This window comes from Anopheles nili, chromosome 3, assembly GCF_943737925.1.
Source record: "Anopheles nili chromosome 3, idAnoNiliSN_F5_01, whole genome shotgun sequence".
Taxonomy (NCBI): domain Eukaryota; kingdom Metazoa; phylum Arthropoda; class Insecta; order Diptera; family Culicidae; genus Anopheles; species Anopheles nili.
This window is the reverse complement of record NC_071292.1, coordinates 68,148,337-68,169,554: the sequence shown is the minus strand read 5'-3', so window position 1 is coordinate 68,169,554 and position 21,218 is coordinate 68,148,337. Positions and strand designations below refer to the sequence as shown.

The 21,218-nt window shown below is 49.0% G+C and overlaps 3 protein-coding genes across 3 annotated transcripts in view; 1 reads left to right on the top strand and 2 right to left on the bottom strand.

The window, feature by feature from the left end:
• The first annotated feature begins 35 nt into the window (after positions 1-35).
• On the top strand, positions 36-2,479 carry LOC128726007 (uncharacterized). The gene is made up of 3 exons (XM_053819785.1): positions 36-1,074; positions 1,252-1,491; positions 1,563-2,479. The coding sequence occupies exons 1-3, from the start codon at positions 36-38 to the stop codon at positions 2,477-2,479; spliced, it is 2,196 nt and encodes a 731-aa protein (XP_053675760.1).
• Positions 2,480-2,735: 256 nt separating this feature from the next.
• The window catches only part of LOC128724899 (uncharacterized), a 65,385-nt gene continuing 46,902 nt past the window's right edge, over positions 2,736-21,218 (bottom strand). The window contains exons 2-13 of the mRNA XM_053818619.1: positions 18,318-18,464; positions 18,085-18,228; positions 17,831-17,947; positions 17,594-17,718; positions 17,358-17,479; positions 17,101-17,241; positions 8,850-11,211; positions 5,418-5,871; positions 4,930-5,344; positions 4,688-4,876; positions 4,430-4,607; positions 2,736-4,365 (exon numbers count right to left, since the gene is read on the bottom strand). Coding sequence (XP_053674594.1) covers positions 3,029-4,365; positions 4,430-4,607; positions 4,688-4,876; positions 4,930-5,344; positions 5,418-5,871; positions 8,850-11,211; positions 17,101-17,241; positions 17,358-17,479; positions 17,594-17,718; positions 17,831-17,947; positions 18,085-18,228; positions 18,318-18,464 — 5,731 coding nt within the window. The 3' untranslated portion in view covers positions 2,736-3,028. The remainder of the gene's footprint in view (positions 4,366-4,429; positions 4,608-4,687; positions 4,877-4,929; positions 5,345-5,417; positions 5,872-8,849; positions 11,212-17,100; positions 17,242-17,357; positions 17,480-17,593; positions 17,719-17,830; positions 17,948-18,084; positions 18,229-18,317; positions 18,465-21,218) is intronic.
• LOC128727459 (B9 domain-containing protein 2) lies at positions 5,324-5,857 on the bottom strand. The gene has a single exon (XM_053821375.1). The coding sequence runs from the start codon at positions 5,855-5,857 to the stop codon at positions 5,324-5,326; it is 534 nt and encodes a 177-aa protein (XP_053677350.1).

The following is a 21,218-nucleotide window of genomic DNA, read 5'->3' as shown; positions in this document are numbered from 1 at the left end:
CTGCATATCAGTTACCGGCGAGTTAGAAACAAATCATGAACAAGCTACGATCCTGCTGTGTTCCGTGTTGCAAGAACGAGAAGTTCTCTCTGGTACACAAATTTCCCTCCGATAACGAACGGGCTGAGCAATGGCGACAGATTCTGGCTATCGACAGCTTTATCGGGTTGCCGATAGAAATCATCCGGAAGCGGTACTACATCTGCTCGCGGCATTTCCGCGATGCCGACTACAAGAACAAAGCTTCCCGAAGTATCAACATAACGGCGGTGCCGTCTATTAACCTCACCACCCTGAACGATCCGGAGGGACTGAATCGCGAAATACCACCGTTGCTACGCGCGCCAATGCCGGCCTCGTTGCCCTTCGTTGATGATGGGCACGAATCGAAAATCCCTGGCCAGGAACAAAGGAATTTATCCCAGTCGCACCACATAAAACTAGAAGCGGACGAAATGGGCAAGTCCTCTAGCATCACCATCGAGCTGAATGATTTTATTGAGGAATCCTTCAGTCCTTCAGGAGTACCATTTCTAGGCTTGAACGAGGCGAAAGCGCCATCACGTGTCGAAAAATCGGCCACGTTTAAAAGCACTGAGAGGCGGTACCTATCAAAACGTTCCATCCCGTCCGGATCGGCCGTAGCCGAGGGACAACCGAAAGCGAAAGTTTCCCCAACAGACACAAACAATTTGCTCTCTGCAGCGATTGCAAAACCTATTACGGGCGCTCTCAGTACGGGTGCTGGACTCCTCACAACTGAAAAGGCTCGTTTGCTGTTGAAACGGGTCAAGGGGCCATCGTTCATGATCGAGCGCAAAAAGGGCACTCTCACAAGCGCCACCACACAAACGGATGATGAGTTGGCCTTTGATAACACGCCTGCTCCGTCAAAGAACGCCGATGAAGAGGATCGTAAGGACGAAGGGAAGGCTGCCACGAGCACCAAGGTGCTGGCATTACTCGAGTGTACGCCGGAAAATCTGCAGCGGTTGAAGCAGAAACTGCACGATCAGGGTGGCTCCCTATGCATAGACGAGCGTCTGCTGCGGCTGGACGACGAGCAAGATAAAGGTTAGTAGGACGGTTGTGACGCAATCGTGTGGAAGATGAACCGCCTATCACTTATCAACAGGATCAGCTCGACCTTTTGGGCCTTCATGAAACGCGTTATTTCGCGTGTTCTTTTCTTTAATCAAAGCGAAGTTTGGACCGACCTAAGTGCGCTAATCTTTCCTTTCTCATACTTAGCAATGTGCCCGGGCAAAGCGGACGAATCGTTGGACGAGAGCCGGTTTCTCACCGTTTGCAACCCGGCGACTAAAGAAACCGCATCAGTTAGCTACGTGTGGCTGCGCGATCATTGCCACTGCAGCGCCTGCTATAATGCGACCACGTTTCAAAGGTCCACCTCGATCCTCGAGCTTCCGCTTGACATTAAACCTGCGTCGTGTGACGTAAACGAAGGAGAACAGCGCATCGACATAAAATGTAAGTGATTTCCTCGCCTGCTTCCTTAAGCAATTTTCATAGTTTCTTCCACTTTCCACGGCTCCCCATAGGGTCTGATGGACACCAGTCAACGTACGATTTCGACGTGGTCTTCTCCAACCAGGTCGACACCTTCCGGTTGAGGCTCGAATACCGTCACGCACAGCTTGTTCTGTGGGACCGGGAGGCGATCACCGCCAGCACCGCCGGGTACGCTCGCGTAACGTTAAATGATTTACTCTGCGAGGACGACGTGATGCGGCAGATCGTCAGCAGCCTGGTGACGTACGGGTTTGCTCTCATCACGAAGGTACCCCCAAACCAACCGAGCACCGAGATGGCCGTAAAGCGGCTCTTCCCGGTGCAGCGGACGCTCTTCGGCGATATGTGGACGTTCAGCGAAAGCAAAATGGACCACAGCGACACGGCATACACGAACGGTTTTCTCGGACCGCACACGGACAACACGTACTTCTGCGATGCAGCCGGTTTGCAGGTACTGCACTGCATCCAGTTCAACGGGCAGGGTGGTGAGACGATTCTTGTCGATGGGTTCCGGGCGGCTGAACGGCTACGTGAATCCGATTCGGCGGCGTACGGGCGGCTCTGTGAGTATCCGCTTGAGGCGGAGTACATCGAGGAGGACAAACACCACCGGTACGTGGCACCAGTGCTCAAACGACATCCATTGCGACCGGATGCGATCGAGCAGATACGCTTTAACCCGTACGATCGCGCCCCGTTAAGGACACTCGCACCAACCGCAGTGCCGCAGTTTTACGCCGACTACCAACGTCTCGCCGCCGAGGTTTACCGCGAAGAGGAGCAGTGGAAATTCCAGCTGACACCCGGAACGGTGTTGATCTTCGACAACTGGCGAGTGCTGCATGGGCGGATGGCGTACAACGGGAAACGTGTTATGACTGGATGTTACGTCGCTCGGACGGAGTACCAGAGTGTGGCACGTACGATGGGACTGATCGAGTAACGACGATGTAGCCATATCTTTCGCATCGGCATCGTCTAATTTCTTTCCACCGATAGTGGTACAAACCCCCCATGACCTTCCTGTACCCAAGATGCAATTTCTACAGGTTTTGTTAATTTAGTAGAGTACGTAATGAAAAGTGTGCCTTTTACCGGACATTAAAGAGTAGACAAACACAGGTTTTAATTTAGTTCATAGTTTTCTGGTAAATATAAAGGCATTTTTATGCAGGTCGAAGATTTCTTCAGAGTTCATAAGTTAGTATAAGAGCCAAAGAAACGAACATTTACGTAACTAAATGGTAAATTAAATTCTATTCACTTTTCCAAACACGTGTTCGGCAATCAAATAGTAATAAATTACGAATGTTTACAGTTTTCTTAAGTGATCATCTAATTTGTCGCTTTATATGCGACCAAATGTCGTCAGGTTGTTTGAATACTCGACAAGGACGCCATATTTTTGGAAAATACTAGATACAGAACGGAATTGAACACCGAAACCGTTGAAGTACGGACAAACACATTTTTGTAAAACATCCGATCACCTCTAACAAGACCCCATGATGATTAGTAAACCGGACACCACAGGTAAGACTGTAAATTCCGGCCATGACAGGACACCAACCGACGATGATGTTAGATCGAAAAACTGTACCTGCACGAATATGGGCACACGAATGTCCTCATCCAGCCGGAAGCGCAAGTTGACCCGAGGTCCGAACACGATTTCTGCATCTCGCAGGATGGCCTGATGCCGTACGCCTCTCACACGTTCCCGCGCATAGTAGAACCGATAGTCCACGTTGATGAGCATGTTACTGCAGGTGAAGTATCCGTCGGTAGGGTCGGACGGTTCAGCACCGGGTTGGGCGCTTGCGATGACGTTGGTTGACCGTACCTGCACCCAGTCCGCGGTGCGGTTACGTGGATTGGCGTATTTCGAGAGGTACAGGTTAAGCCGGTCGTATCCTTCGCCGGCGGATGTGGCCGGCATGCGATGAACTCCGGGCAGCAGCTGACCGTATAGACCCTGCTGTAGATCGGAGCAGAAACGGGTGAAATTTTGGGGGCTTCCCGTTTGGTTGGTGAATTCCATTGGAACATAATTGCAACGATGATGTGAATCGACTCCGAAATCGATCATTCCATGTTCCATGCTGACCGGTACACACCGGTTCCTGCGGCTCATGGGTACCCGTAGGCGGAAAACACCATCCGGTAGACGCGTTCCGTTGGTGAAGTACGCCAGCATGGGATTGGGCATGTTTTCGGCAGGAGTATCCTGGTTTGTGGCAGTGTTGTTCGATGGTAGCTGCATATGCGTCACAATCAGCGGCTTACCGGTGAGGTAACCTATGTTACCACTCACTGATCGGATAACGTTGCTTTTCCCTGGAGGAGTCGTATCGGCAAACCGCACAGTGATCCGTTGCCACACGATCTCTTCCCAGAGTTCCTGATCAGCAGGATATGACTGGCAAGTTATCTTCATCCGCACCTCTAAAAGGTGGGTATAGTTATGGATGAAAGTTATCTCAATTCCTTGACAGCTTACACCGGAATCGTTTTCGATTGATTCTGCCATAGTGTTAGTACTACTGCTGTTCGTCGCATCCTGCGTGCAGTTCCAATCGTTCCCATTCGAGTGACAAACCGAAAGCGTCGCATTAAGACAATCGACATCATCCGCACAGTACCGTTCCATGACGGTTGATTTTTTGGGCGTACGAAAGAAGCGCGTCTGTGCCGCGTGGTGGCGTAGGAACGCACGATTGAAATCACCTAGTTCGTCTACGGTTCGCCGACAGAGATCGATTCTATCGCGTAGGAAACGCACCGGTTGCTCCACTTGGCAGGTACCTCCGGTAAGAGAATATGGAAGGACTAAAAGAAAGCAAGGTTGGTATTAAGGACATTGTTGTTCTCGAAAGGACGTCAATTATCTTACCGAACGGTTGTACCAGCTCGCTGGATTCATTGTAAAAGTACACGACGTCGTCCACACGGTACTGATCGTACCGGATGTCTTCTGCCGAGGAAGAGGAGGAAGATGGAGATACATCAACGGGAAATAAGTCCTTCCACTTGTGACGAGTGGCGTGTGGTAGTCGCTTTGTGTCGTAGTGCTGAAAAAGAGACGTGAATAAGAACGTGAATCCGTTAATAATGTCGCAACATTTGGTACAGATTCTGCCAATTTACTTACACTATCATCACCTTCCTCATAAATAGGCTCGACGAGACAAAACAGGCCACCTTGGACACGGCACGACTGAAGTCCTTCGTTGTGGTGGTACTCGTCCTTGTGGAGTGTCTCTTCATTACAATCGAACGATCGGAGCATCACCTTGTCACAATCGATATCGCAGCAGCAGTTAACGTCGCAGGCGTTGATCTAAAATGATAATAGTGACAATGACTTACATCACGAAAGCCGCTAAAACTTACCGTCAGGTCACACCGGCAGTAGTATCCTTCGGGCACTAGTTTTGCGGCACGTCCTGGCGTAAAAGGCAGTGGGGACGGATCCGTTGGCACTGCGCCTGGAGTCGATGTGGGAAGGCTGGCCGTGGTTCCATGATCACTAGGGATAGACACCGTGGAAGCTGGAATAGGAGTCGTAGAAGTCACAGTGGGGGTACTTTGCTCCGCCGTAGAGATTGTGGTCGATGCCTCCGTCACCGGTTCATTAACAACGGTCGTTGTGCTGGTGTTAGCGCTGTTAGGATCGGAAGCATTCTTCACGTTTATCTTAGACACGTCAATCTTGACGAACCGCTGCACGTTCCTATCAGATCCCTGGACGGTAAAAACAAGCAGTAGCAGGACCACGACCAACCGGCTAATGTAGCTCCACTCCATACTCGGCGAAGTTTTTGAATATTAGCATCAACTCGGCCTCGACCGTACCGGCTGTCCTCGTGAGCAGTTTGTACCGCTCGATGCCGGAGAACGCGATGTCACTTTTGGCAAGCGAAATCCCGCCGGTATGGAACCGTTCGCGGACCACGTCGGTCAACGCAGATGATGTTACACGCCACGTGGCAATACGCACTCGGTGATGACCGGGTCGGACCGGCACAAATGCAAACCCGTAGCCAACGGGCCAATAGTTTCGGAGCGCGTTAACCGCGTAAACTTCGACGTGCAACTTTGGCCAACCCTGGAGACCTCTCGTCGCAAGGTGTAGATCAATCGGAGTGCCAAAGTCCGATCTGTGGTCGATCCGAGCCGTACTGCAACAGGACTGACCCTCCGTGTGGCCCTCGATTGCCTTCCAGTTCGAACCGAATTGGATACTCCACCGACAAAACAGATTCGGTTCGTCGAAGTCCACTGCCGTCCTCAACTCGCCGATGATGTGCAACTCCGCCATCAGGCGCACATCCTCTTCAGGGTGCAGTTACGATGACGGATTCAAGCTTCTGTGGATCCTAGAACGAAAACGCGGGACACAAACAGACAAATCGGAACGAACAGAACTGCTTGGGTTGCAGGATGATGGCGTAGGTTTTCGGATTCTCAATGACCTTTTCCTTTGACCAGAGTGCGTTGCTAGGCTGGAGCAAACATACCGTCACCATGGAAACTGTCGTTTAATGTCAGGGGCACTCAGCCGTCGAACGAAACAACACCGTGTCTCGTCCTTGTTATACGCTCTGGTTCAAGATACACGTACATGTATGTTTATTTGTTCCGGTTGCTTCTGTACTCCTTCACAATCCATTTGCATCGCAGGAACGTAGCAACGAGACCTACTAGCATTCGTTCGATTTGTCTGATCCCAAATCTGACAATGCAGGATGTGAAACATCCTCACGTTTAGTGTACACTGTTCCATTGGGAGGGTTTGTCGTATTTCCGTTCAGCTGCTCTGTGGTGGTGCGTGGCAAGCTAGATCTCATCGTGGCTTACGAAACTGGGGCCACAATCCTTCTGCCTTGGTTATTCGTCTATTTAAATGTCGCCCTGCGGCAGACACGCGAGACAAATGATGTGCAAATATTCTGTAACATTGTGCAGCCTCGTGGAGAGAGACATTTTTAATATCCTTTTTTGCTTTAATCTTCTTTCAGTGTGCGCTCACAATCTCGACCTGCACGCTTGCAAATAATCAGATCCTAATGGATCGTGTACTAACATGAAACTATTGGTAGTTGTAGTGTGTGACATGTTCATCTTTCCTCTATTAGGAGGCAGATTTTATCCTTTTGCTTGAACTCTGACAGGACATGATAAGAGCTCAGCATCACTTCCCACACACGCACCTTCACACAAACAGTCGCGAACGGTGATGCACAGCAACAAACGACAATTGGGGGTGAACAGGGGGCTGATTATAGTGAAGTTTGCTATTAAACTGGTCTTTTATGTCGTGTACCTCTTGAATGCTAGTTGGTAGTTTTTTGTGTGGTTGTTTTACTTCTGCTCACCTCGTAAATTGCGATACTTTATCCTGTTAGCTTTACTCGAAGAATGTATAAAAAATATATATACTTATGTATATGATCTTCATTCGTTCGCCTGCTGGCGGTTTGCATTTGCTGTTCGTTTCATCTAGATGATCGTTTTCTCTCTACTAATCACACATCTCTTTTGCTTGCGACATTTTAAAAACAGCGCCTCATTTTATGTCACATTTGGTTACAGTTCCTCGATCGCAACATGGTTGATTGCATTATTTTTTTTCTCTTCACAGCACACAATCACGGGTTGTCCCGATTCATTGCCATGCTGGTACGCCCGTACGCTACTCAAATCGTCCCTATTTTCTGCGCTTGCACTATTTGGCTAGTTTCATTATTTACAATTACCTTTAACTTAATTCTGTATCCGTATCATTGTGCTAAAAACGGTTCACAGAGAGAGAGATAGAGAGATAGGGGAGGGAGAATTCTTGAAGGATATTCGTATACGCTCCTTCCGGTGAGAAGGAGCAGGTCTAGTTGATGAGTATTAAAAAGGTTACATGATAAGAAATTGATTCCACCGATTATCGGCACTAAATAGGACAACGTAGCAGAAGAAGACTTGGAAAGCTTACATTGTCCTTTCGCTATTGCGCTTACAGCCTTTCAACAGCAGGATCCGATCAAGGATGATGAGACGGGAGGAAATAAGAGGTGTTCTTTTTTACAGTTTACATCGATCAATTCATCGGTTACACTCCTAAATGCTTTCCGCAGCGGTACAGCTGCAAGCGGGGATCCTCGTCAAATCCGTATCCGTCGTGTGCTCTTCGTTGCTGTACTAAGAACTACTTCTTCACAGATAAAGAGTGATAAATTAAAGCCTAATAATATCAACGTAATGTCGCGCCTCGTGCCGTCCTAAACGGGGGAGGCATAAATTCCTGGGCGGTGGATGTACTACAGGCAGACAGAGAGAAATTCAGGATAGGCGAAAGCGTACGCAATGTACGCTCGTTCGGACTCAGATTCGGTTCAATTACTTCGTGTAGTGTGCAGTACTTGTACTCGTAATACATGTTACTCCCGGGTTTACCGCGCGGGAACCACAAACGAATGACTAGTAGGATTGTTGCATCGACTCGATGGTCTCTTATCTTAAAACAAATCGAAACAAAACGATCTACCGGAAACAACGAGCGTCGTTTCCTCGGTTCTTCTTTGGCACCGGCCACTACTCGGCTCTGTCGTATACCGTATATCGGAAACCGGATGGTAACTCATCCCGTCTCCGCACTTGACACTTGACGGTTCCTTCACGCGGTTTGCTGGGAGAAATATCCCGATCGTTCCTACTCCATTTGTGCGCTAGTTTCAAACGACACCGTCAGCGCGGACGTGTCGCTCAGGAATGTTCACTATGTGGACGTTGCTTCTCGCAAAACTGTCCCTTAGCTTTATCAGAGGATCATCAGGAAGAGCCCTAATTTAGGTGGGCTTAACGGGGGAAAAAAGCTGAATGCAGCTAAGCAAAATAAAACAGACTATTATGTACACTAAATGAAAAATACCTCACAACAGTCGCCTGCACCCATCGTCTCAACGTAAGCTTACAGGCTCTATCTCGCAATAAGGAACTAAAATAATGCTTTCATTTGATGAAAGAATAATACACACACGCACTCACTCTCTAATTCGCTGCTACACGATCGTCATGAATTGTAAAACATACGTGCTAATGCACACCGCGCATTCTAATATACATGTACAGCCTGTTCGTTATATGGTGGAGTCGTATGTACATTGAGTCCTTTCTATGCTACAGGACCATGGCCTGCCTGCCTGCCTGCCTGTGCCTATCCTCTACCGGGAGGCACCATTAGTTGCTTTGGCCCTCCGATCCTTCGATCCCTTCCCATGATTGTGCAGTGCCAGGACGAGCGAGACCGGTTCAGCCACCACCGCCGCCACTCTTGCTCACGAACTCGTGCAGGATGTCGCACGCCATCTCGATGTTGTTCCGCGAGATCCCAAGTGCCGTGATGACGTTCTCCTTCGAGTAGCCCTCCTGCATCAACCGCGCGATGTACTCGAGGTTGATGTTCTCGTACGGTACATTCGGATTGTTGTTGTTGTTGAGCGCTGAACTAAGCGTTGGTCCGGGACGTCCTTCAGGACCCACGCCTCCACCACTCCCCGAGCTCGCCAGGTGGTTGTTGTTGTTGCTACCATGCTGCCGATGGTTGCTGGGGCAGTCCTTAAGCGGTCCGCTCGACGCTAGGCTCACGTTTTCGTACAGCAACGGATGGCCGTTACCGGAAGACGATGGCCGTCCTGCTGCCGAGGCCGCTAGCTGCGAGGAGGTGATCGACTTCGATGGTGGATGGGGCAGGATCTTCGCCCCAACCGCCGCACTGTTCGCCGGCAGCGACTGATGCCGTTGGTGGTTGTTTGAGGTGGTCGCCGTTGTTGAGACATTGGCCACCGTCGGTGTCGTCTGTACGGGTTGAACCGGTTGTGTGAACTGTGTCCGGGGTTGTGGCTGGGGTTGTCGTTGTGGTGTTGGTTGTGGTTGAGCTGGGGCTGGTTTAAACACGATCGTTGCTGCCGTACTGACCGCTGGCTCACCACCACCGCTCGCTAGCACCGAATCATTGGCCGTTGATCCGGCTTGCACCGTGACAAGCCCGTTCAAATTGCCACTGCTAGCGGATACACTCGTCGGCTTGAACTGGTACACGTTGTTAGGCGTTAGGGCGGCCGTTAGAATGAGACTCTGGTCCGGCTTTTCGTCCACCTTCAGGATAATCGGATGACGCGCCTCCGGTGGCCGCGTATCAATGATACCGACGATCGTCTCCGCCGGTCCGACAATCACTTTGTCCGTACCGACGCCATCACCGACCGCAAAAGGATCTACCAACGGTTGCGTGTTGTTGCTTGAGCAAGGACATCCGGCGTTGTGCAGCTGTTGCACGGTGTGTTGCGGATCCTGTGTGGTCACCACGATGTTTTGATGCTTCGGAACCGGTGGTGGTGGTGGTTGAGTCGATGCCAACGAGGGAAGATTCTCCGAACTGCGGCTGAGATGTAACGCTCCACCTGTGTGACTCGCGAGGTTGCCCATACTCGAGGCTCCGTTGATTTGATTCGCACTCCTGGGTGCGCTACTTGGATGCAGGTGTTGCGGTGTTTGACTTGAGGTGGCCATTGGTGTCCCCACCACTCGGTTGCCACACGCAACCGCTCCCTTTTGTAGACGTGCGTCACTGGCACCGGCCAGGATGCCGGGTGAGGACTTCCGTGGTGGCAATGGTGGTGGTGTCGTCGTGCACTGCCGGTACCCGTGTTGGTAGATCGACTCCATCGAACCACCCGGACATCCGGTGGCCGCGGATTCACTCGAGAGCGCCTTGTTGAGTGCTTTCAGGATGAGATAGCTGCTTGGGGAACCGCCGGAACCGACACCGGACACACCGCTGCCGACGGGGGCGCTTAACCGGTTAGCCTGGTGTGGCGGTTGATGAGATCCACCGCAAGGACCTACTCCACCACCAGCACCGCTACCACTGGCTCCGGAGCCGCTCGAACCACCCTGTGGTAGAAGCGAAGAGGAGGAAGATTTGTTACACTTGACCAGGTTGCTATGGCCTCCTGTGGCCCCGCAGCTGTTGAGCGAGATGTTCGTGTGTGTGGCCAGGTTCCCGTTGACCGTGTGAGACACGGTAGCTCCTGCTAGTGTCGGTGGTGCCGGTCCGGTAGCTACCGATGGATGGGATACCGTCGAGGTTCCTGTGCCACCGGCACCGGATGACGTGGTGGTTGAGGACGCCGAGGACGACGAGGACGTGGAGGAAGAGGAAGAGGACGAGGAGGATGTGGTAGAGGACGAAGAGGACGACGAGGACGAAGAAGTGGTCGAGGATGCGGACGAGGGCGATGAGTTGCAGGATGCGTGCGTCCCGGGGCAGGAGGTTGTGCAGGCGGAACCGGTGCCACCGGATGCTGTGGGGGGCCCCATCGGAACGGGCGTCCCTCCCCCACCTCCAGGGCCAGGACTCGAGGACATGCCGAGCAGAAGTACGGCCGCCGAAGGACCACCCGCGTAAATGTCGCTCCCGGAGAGGATCGGGGCCGAGGGTGCCTGCGAGGTCGGTTGACAGGACGAGGGTGGCGGTGGTGGTGGTGGCGTCGATTGTTGCAGCTGCCGGCGGGGTAACCGGGGCGACGAGTGGGGGCTTTGCTTGTCGTTGTTGTTCCGTGCCAGCGTCATGCTGTTGCTCAGCGCGTGCAGAGATGAGGTGGCGATATTGAAATCGTCCTGTGGGTGTGTGCGTTGGCGGTGTGCGTGTGTGTGCACGTTGTAAATGTACAGTCCACAATCCCCATGTTTTCCCGCGGCGTTATCGAGAGATGTCATCATCCATCACCATCCGAAAAAAGGGTAGAGGGATAGAAAGAGGAAAGGAGAGCAGGAGTTACGGAAAGGAGTCGAAAGGACAGATCGATTCGCAAACACACACACATACCCACGCGCGCATACATACACATGTCGCACACACCGCCACAATCAAACCAGTAAGAAGATCGGAAAAAGGATTAAGATAGCAGGTTAGATAGATGTAGAGGGATAGAGAAAGAGAAAGAGAAAGAGAATAGAAAACGATACCATAAGAAGGATATGTTATTAGTAAGTCATTTTGATCGAACGATCGAGTAAGTCGATTACATTATAGGAAGAGGAAAACGAGAGCCATGCATATTGGGGTTAATAATTTCATCTAATCTAATCGGCATTCGCTAGGAAACAAAGCTAGGTGTTAAGCATATTTACGGTTACTAATGGTGACTTTCTAATGCATTTTATGTTATTACGTATTAATTCTTCATAATCAACTGCCAGTGAAGATGGCTGCTATCTGTTTAGTCGTTCCTTATTTTTCTCGACCATATTTTGCCCATAAACCTTTGATAAAATTCTCAATAAACAAAACCAAAAACACGATTGAAATTGAAAATACATCGGCGTCGTCACATTTCACGCAAAATTAACAATCACCGGGTAGGTGCAGCTGTGAACCAGAAACGTATTAAACGTACACCGAAATCAAACAATATAGCCCACACACACATCCTGCGTGGGTGGTTGGCATTCGCTTGGAATTCCGTTCTCGGAAAGGTAGGCGCTCTGAGCACAAAATGGTACAGAAATTCTGGAAACAAAATTAGTCGAAACACCAACCCAGAAATGGTACGCAATCGGAACAACGAGGCGGTGGAAGGACAACTTGATTCGAAATGCAAAAGACAGGCAAAAAAAAAACACGCACCAAAAGCGCTATTTTGCTAGGGTCAGCTGGGAAAAGTGAAAAGTGTAAAACCATTCCACCGACCAGCATCGAAAACCACGATAAAGAACGGTATTCCGGTGTGCGGTGAAATGGTAATTGAGATATTAAAAAGTGCATAAATTATTCAACGGCACCAGGCCAGGGCAAGCTTTAATATGGCTCTCTTGGGCGTGGTGTTTAAATTTTTAAAACCACGGACTGGCGCCCCGTTGACAGGTTGTGCGCGGTTTTTATGGGCTAATCCGGGCTGGCCTTATTGCGACTGATTAAATAGCCGCGGCTCGTTTTGGGCAGGGTAGAAAAGTTCAATTTAAGCAGCGATAAGCTCCGACTGCCGCCACCGAATCCCGTGGATGATTTTTCAACCGGGAGCATTTTAAATGAAAGCGCGCACGCGAGCGCAAAAAATACCCCACGCCGGCAATGCGATTCGAAAGGATATTTTAACATTATCGGTGTATCGGTGGAGGTGGGAGTGGATGCTCGGTTTTTCAATCATACGCGCGCTGCACAATTCAATCCCGAAACGCTTGCCTGGCTGCTTGCGGTGGAAATCGATGGCTTGTTCCGTGAATCAATTTTCCTCTCGAGATTAATGGTGAGCGATTTTTTTTTGTGTACGCTCTTGCTCACTCCCAAACCCTCCGGTGTACCTTCATTAAACGAACGTCTCCATCGGGCCGGGCTATGCCGGGTTGTTAGACCGGGATAGGGATTTGATTAAGTGGGTCCTTGGGCCGTGCGTTCCTTTACGAAACTTCCGCCAGCGGGTGCGAGTGCGGAAAATTGTGCAAAACATAAAAAATATACACAGCACGCCTGCTACCCTGCTGGGCAGGAAAACACAGGGATAATGCCGGTACCGCCCACGACGTTTCGTTCGAATGATGAAGTGGATTTTTATTTCCTCATCCCGAGCCAAGGCGTTATACACTTCGCTCGTGATTGAATGGAACGGTTGACGAATCCATTTGTGGCGGTGTCCGGGAGGATGAGGATGAACAGTATCTTAGATTCTGCCGCTGGATCGTTTCAACCCGTCAAGGTCACTCGTCGGGTCGGTGAAGGCACACTCGGAAACGGTTCCGGTCCTTGCGGGCAAATCGCCCCGAAATTGCTTTTCGATCACATTCGCACCAATGGAAATCGTTCGGGACGGGTTCTAGCCGGCGTGCGAATCCTTCTTCCACCCCCAGTGGGGTGGAAAAAGGGATTTGGCAGTCGCACCGAAGTGTTTATTTAAAGTCGCTCCGACGCCTGTACGACTCGTGCGTGTAGGCGTACACACATGCACAGCTATGGATGTTAAGCTGCTGGTACCGCCGAGAAGAAATGCTCGTGCATTGTGTTTTGTTGTTAAGAGAAAAGTAATTTAGCAAGGATCAGCAGGATTTGCCAAATGGAATGCATTTGCTGTTTGCAATATCGAACGAAAAGTAGCTTGTAGCTTTGTAACCCTTGCCCTTGGCACGGGTTTTTTTTTCTCGAAGCCACACAATTAAGTTCCGTTTTGGGAATTTAATATTTTGAATAAACCTGCAGACTGGTTCTTATCGAATGTATTAGAATTTTTCCATACACCCACAGTGCATCGTTGGGTACATAAATAAACGATGTGTATGTGTGTACGGAAGGAAACAAACAGCAAAAAAAAACTACTAACAATGCTCGTATATCTCTAAAGCACCGTTTATGTATTATTCATCGCGCGCCTGAAAGTTATGCATGATTTATGACATTTTGGCTTGTCGCTGGAACGCGCACATATTTCCTCCCCGATTGTCCGAACCGGGCTCTGTGTTTACGTGGGGGTCTCGACCAAAGTGATTTCCCGCTGGAGCAATACATTTTCCCTGCCAGGCTTCTTTCGTTTCCCGACCCGGTCGGCTCGATTACATTACTGCGGAACGCGGAACATGCACAAACAGCTACGTTCGATTCTGGCCAATTTTGCAGCGATCGGAAGGTTAGCTTACACTCGCCTCGTTCACTGTGTGCACGACCAAGCGGTCGATCGATATTTTAAAAGCAGGAAAATTATAACAAACGTCAAGCTGCATTCCTAACTACGCAAGCTTTTCATTCGTAACGCTTCAAGCGAACCGTTACGCACAGTTATCGGCGATCGGATTATACATTTGGGCATATGCCGGCGCCCATGGTGGGTGGTGCAAGGAAAGCTGGAAAAACACGAACGAAACACACCGAGCTGCATGCGTACACACAAAAAAGGATATTTATGCGATTCATTCCAATTTCAACGGCAAAGGATGAGCGGATCTATTGCAAATGAACGGAGTGAGTGGGCAGGTGTAGGTGGGGATGTCTAGGGAAGCCAGCGATAAAGTGCGGAAAAGAAAAAAAAAACAATAAACCATAAACGAAAAACGAATACAAACATAGTCCAATGAACCACCGCGACTGCTGGTTGATGGTGAACGAATCAATCCTACAGGACACTGACAGGCGAGATTATGGGAAAGGGTAAAACATGTGTTCGCCGATTGTTCTTATGCTTGTGTGTTTTTTTTTATTTTATCAATTATTTGCTTACTGTTCGAAAAAATTAGACTATCTAACATGCTAGCGCTAAAATGTATTATATTCATTCGGCATTATCACCGTTTGCTAGGTGCGCTTGTTATGCGTTCCCTCGGGGTCTACTGATATTCGCTGCAGCTATTATGCTCGCTGTATGTGGTTGTAAACTGTACTACTTATTGCTTTACGCTATTGTTTAAACTATAACTTTTCTTTGCAGGGAAGCGGCCTGCATTTCGTATGGACAAATTAGACGGAAAGCTAAGCGCTCTTCGCCAAATGGGTATTTATTTTGGGTATAGAATAGTGATATGATAAGACTGACAACTGATGAATTCGAATGGTGATTGCAGATGATTGGCTGAATAAATATCTTACACCCTAAACAGACAGACGGAGGGACGTACTGGTCGGCAGGGAGCACTTGCAGTTTGTACATAATACCGCTCTATTCGAGACTGGTGATTTGACGCAATTAAACGATTCATCTCACGACTGATTCAATGTACCCCCATGGAGGGTTGAGCGCGTTTGCAACGTTTTTTTTAAGATCTCTTACCGATACGCGCACATTCAAGCAACAAATGGCAACGCACGTGCTCGTTTCAGTCCGAGAAAGGGGATTCGATAAAGAAGAGCTCTAACTACCGTAATACGACTATACTAACTCTATGGTACTATGCTATGAATGGTCTTACGCGCTAGATTTAAGGCCACATTGCTAATATTATATCGTTCTAATCATCACAAGGTTTAAATTTGCTTGTCTCTGCCAAATTTGCACAATCTCTCATTTCGTTATCGCGCTGGCTTATCCAATACCTGGTGCTGCTTCGTACGTGCTTGGCTGTGCCTACTGGCTGCCTCTATACAAAACTCGTCGCTCTTCTATACGTTTGCCTACTACTCGTGGAAGCCTCTGTCCAGCAGTGGTTTTAAACTTTCTTCGGAATGCAGAGTGTCTGCAGGAACGAGGGAGAACGGGAGCGGAGGGAGGAGAAGAGTATTAATTCGTTTCTAATTCGACGTTGCCCATAGAACACAAACAAAAAACTATGTCTATTTTTCTTATCACGAAACAAGCATTATGCTCGGGGATGCTTAAGGGGATTTGCTCGAAGGTAAATCGACATTTGCAAGTGTTTCCGCAAGACGCTTATAATTCATTAAAGCTCGTATAACTCAACCATGTGTATCCCGTCGTGATGAAAACTTCCTCCTTTGACTCAATTTGAAACAGCCCTATCCTGAACCGACCGACTAATATGCAATGATTATGAAGCTAGAGCAGCCTGCTTTTGCGTTGCAAAATTTAGATCTATCATCTGACGTAGAGACACCGTTTGTTGCAACCATTCCTTATGTACGCCACACCGTGCTCTCATTCTCCTTCCGTACGGGCAACCTTTCCCATTTACACGTGTGTCAACGTCCATACCTGCCGCGTACAAGTCGTTTCTTACTGCAAGAAGAGGCGTGTATGCATAATGTGCTGTTAGCTAGAACGTGAGAGTGGTGCCGGTTCAGTTGGAACTCGTCACAACAACCATGAACTACGAACGAACAAATTTGGGCTTAAACAAGAGAAACGTGGTACAACACGCAAAGCTTCGCTATAAACCATTCACCATGGCATGGCTTTCGACTTTCCATAGCAGGAGAACATGTACCTCTGCTGCCTAACCGGACGAGGAAGGATCGGAAGGATAAAGCTAGAAGGGGGTGAATATGGAGATGGAGAGCTATCGTGACTTCGAGCCTATCGTGATTTGATGCTGCAGGTCGTATATGGTATGAGCATGAATAAATGAAGGCAAACGGCCTGTGCCGTGCGTAATTAGAACGTGCAACTGTACCGAGGCGAATGGTGGTACGTAATAAAACGAATGTATAATTTTGAAAAGCAGGCGCGCGGCGCTAGTAACAGCACGGGTGCAAGGATACTACACGATTGGGAGCTTGAATTGTTCCATCGGGACGTTACAAATGCTACACGTGGATGCAAATGAAGGGAAAGAGCTATCGAAGGATGCACTTGATGGACGGGCGACACTCTCCATCGCTCGTGTGTCACCGGTTGTGCGGAATGAGTAGTTCACGATGCGAAGATGAGGGACCGCAAACAGACGCACGAGAAATCGCGTGTCTTGTTCGGACCGGGTGAAACAGGGCGCGTTCAAGGATACACAACACACAACGCACACGTAGAAGAGGAAAAAAAAAAACGGACACAAACTCTAGGCACACACGATAGCAGAGAGATATAGAGAGAAAAGGGGAGAGAGATAAAGAGTTGATTGGAGGGAAGCTCACAGTACCTCCGTATCGTCATCGTGGTCATCGTTCTGCAGCTGCTGACGTCCGTTGGCCGAGTTGCGGTTGTGCTGCCGTTTCGGATCGAACGCGTCGACCACGATCTGTTCCGTGCCTTTGATTTCCGCCCGACAGAACGGACAACCCTGGAAAGGCGAGAGTGCCAAAAAAAGAAGAGGAAAAAACATTTTCCGCTTAGTCTCGCAGGATGGCAGCATTTTGAAAAGCGGTCCGAGACGTCACTTGACTCGGGAAAGCTTACCTGACCCTCCGAGTCCACCTGCCAGGCCGTCAGGCAGGGTGTGCACAGCAGATGGCCGCACGGTTCGATGCGAATGTCTTTATCGTTTTCCGCGCAGATTTTGCACAGCTGGAAGGTGCTCCCTGTGGTGGCGATGGAGGTTGGGTTCGGTCATAAAAGTAAGGTCAAAAAAAAAAAAAGAAAAACGTTTATTAGCGTGAAGGCATTTCAAGCCATGCCGGGTTTTTGTTACGCACCCATCTCACAGTACAGCTCGTACTGCTCCTGCGTCACGGTGATATGATCCTCGAGCGGACTCTGCACGGCAAACGACAGGTCCGGATTGTTTGGCTTGCCATCCGGGTACAGATAGAACCCTTCTCTGAAGGTGGTAGGGTGGCCGAAGGAACAAAAAAAAGAAAGAAAGGTGTGAGATTGTTTTGCCTTCTTTTTCGTCTAGTACATAGAACAGGAGTCATTCCCTAGTCGCTTACCTATGGCCGTCTAGTAAAGCTTGACATAATGACTTATTCTGTGGGATCGTCTGCAGGATTTCACCCTCTTGCGTCACGTATCCTATCGCCCACTGTCCTAACCGCGTGCAAGATAATCTGCAGGGGAAATTAATTGAAAAATTAATCATCTCTTTTACGTTACCGCCGCACCTCATTTACGGTGGGGCATTTATTTTGCGCTTATCGAGACTTGTTTGCTGAAATAAAAACAAAAGCGCCCAGCGTTGGCTTACCTGAAAACATAACTACCAGCCTTAGTGATATACTTTTGTAAGCGTGCTTTGACTTCGTCGTAGGTTAGGAAAGCTACGTAGCCCGGGTGGGTCACAGCAAGGATTTGCCAATTTCTCAGCAACGTATTCCAGGGTTGAAACAGCCTGCGAGGATGGAAACAGCAGAATCGATAAGCATCACTACTGTAGAGAATCGACGTTAGACACCCAACACCGAGTGGTTTCTACTGTACCTTGTAAACACATCAAATTCAAAATTTGATATATAATCATTGCACGTTAAGTCTATGGTGGTTTTAAGCGCCATCGCTTCCAGCCCGGAGGATATCGGATGCACCAAGGAGAGCTCGAATCGGAACAGCTTCCAGGGAACGAGTGTACTGCAGGAATGAAAGAGAAAAATAGGTGTTAAAACAATTTATTTTATTATGCTAAATAATATTGTAAGAGAATGTAATAAATAAACAGAGAAAATATTGCACATATAATGTACACTTTAGAATTAAATTGAAACGGTTGATAACATTTACGAATCGAAAAACCTGGTCTACGAAAGTGTCCAAATTATGATGCATAATCGACACTTTATGGTACTTGTAACAAAAACTCTCGAAAACGCTAGAAGAGATAGTCTGCAAAACGGTAGCCTCCCTAAAACTGGCGCATTTTTAGATAGCGCTTTCTCAATTAAGATTTCGAACCAACTTTTCCCCTAATGTAGTACCCACTTGAACTGATGATTCACCTCAACCCACAGCCGCCCTCATGTCTGCTTTCGATAACGAAGGCCCAGAAGTTCTTCTCCCCACATACCGGGCGCGTTTGGTGAGACGTGAAGTAATTAGACAGCGAGTCGTGAATAATTACAAATCACTCGAGTCGGCAGGGATTGCAAACGTGCACTGGCCTAGGACGCGAGAATGGCTGAACAAACGAATCAATTTCTCATTACGCGACCGCGGTGCGGACAGAAGAATTCGACCGTACCTTCATTCGATTCCACTTCATTACGCCAAACGCGCGCCCGCAGCCAAGCCGGAAGAGGATCGACGGCGGCAAAACGGCGTCGCGTCTTGAGAAGACTCATCACCATCCACTTCACCTTGTGGATCGAAAGAAAACGCACGGAAAGGGAGTTTTCCGTCGCACACGTGTGCGGTTGGGTTTAATAATGCTTTCCCGGTCGTCTGCTGCCCTGGGAGCCGGGTGATAACGAGGAAAATCGAGGGAGCAGAAGTGCAGGAAATTCTCATCATTAAAAACTCATCCCCCTTTGGTGCTAGCACACATATGGTCACCGACTGTTGGGAAGATGCACAGAGAGAGAGAGAGAGAGAGAATAGGAATGGGGCTAAAGAATAAAAAAAACTCAAGCTCGACTCCCCGAGATGATGGAGCTGGATGGGTCATTTCACTTGCTCATACGCGGGCGGAACCGAACCCGGTCGACAGTCGTTTCGATGTTGCAAATGGAGTGGTTTCCTTCGTTGACGACGGAAGACTATCTTCCCCAAGGCACAGGCAAGGTGGTATTTTGTCCCGTCCTGATACGAAGGAGGACTCCATATTTTAATGATGCTCTTTGCATCCGTTGCACAAATAAAAAAAAATTACATGAAGTGATGCTGGTGATGTGTAGTTTGCTTACAGGTAGCTAGCTAGCACGTGTTGGTCGTCTTCGTCGTCGTTCTAAAATAGACGACCCTGGAATGACACACCATCGACCGGCGTCATTCCATGGAATATATAAAAAAAATACCCAACCGCTCCATCGAATTTCAGGGCCGATTGGTTCGTTCCTCGGAAATTGTGACCCGGACCACCGCACATCTGGCAAGAATCCTTGGGATTCCAACCCGACCGAAGAAAATCCCGCACGTCTACCGAGCGTCGGCGAGATCTATGCCAAATTCAGCGGAACGGTGTCTTGCGGCGCCAAAGGAGCCATTGCGGAATGTGTCCTTCGCAACAAACATCCCATTAAGGTCTACGACCTAACAACGGCATTATGTGGTGGCGGAGAAAAACAAAAAAACACACACACACATACACACCCACAGAAGGAAATTCTTCTCACCCACCGCACGCATTTTCCCATTCGTTCCTAGCGTGTTGCCAACGCTTTGGCATGGGCCGATTTTGATGCAATGGATGGGAAAACCACCTGGAGTGAGCAGAAAAAAGGGCAGGGAATAAGCACTCCGTCCGAAAGGACACTCTCCTGTACCCAGTGCAGCAGCGTGTGGGAAGATGCTTCTTTTGCAGCGCATTGCTCTTACGATTCCCGGAGAAGGTGTAACGCACGCGAAAAAAGATCCAGTGAGATATGTTTTTTCCCACATTTACCACTCATGCTTAAGATAAGTAGAAAGAACAAAAAAAAAGCTGCGTATGCTTGAACGAGAAAATAAAATGACACCTCCGCAGGCGGATCGTGTGCTTTTTCTGTGCAGTGGAGACGAAAAGGAGAAAAAAAAAACCGTCAACTGTTAAAAGCCAGCATCGGCCAAGGCGCAACACCCACACACACACACACTCACTCAGGCCGTAGACGTGAAAAGTCGGCATAGAAACCAACGAGCAAACAAACGAAGGAAAATCCAAATGGCGGTGTTATAAATGCAGGTTCTAAAACAGATGCAGAAGAGCTCTTGTACTGGAGATTTTCAGCTCTGTTTCGGTATTTTTCTTTCGCTTTCCACCGTCACACGCCGGTGAGTGGGAAAAAGCGCGCGCGACACTTCCAAGAAGCAATCACTTTTAATTTACTTCCCCGCTTCTAATGGATGTACCTTTTTTTGTTGTTGTTGTACGATCCTCCCTCCTGCTCGACGACGCTCTCGATCTGCTGCTCTCAGCGCCACCCTCAGGCTGGGTGTTCTCTTATTTTTCGCCAACGAAGGATTCTCGTTTCCCACACACTCGACAGTAGGAAAAGCAAACAAAAGTCGGCAACCGATGGGCAGGAGGGCGGGAAAATAGGAAAAAAATGTCCTGCCCGCGCTGAAATGCTTTCCATTTTCTCATGTTGTCCCACGCCGGGGCACCCACTCAGACCCGCTGCTGGCGAGAGCTTTTCAAGCGTTCGCATAAAAAGAACACGCTCACGGGGATAAAGAACCCCCGGCCCGGTG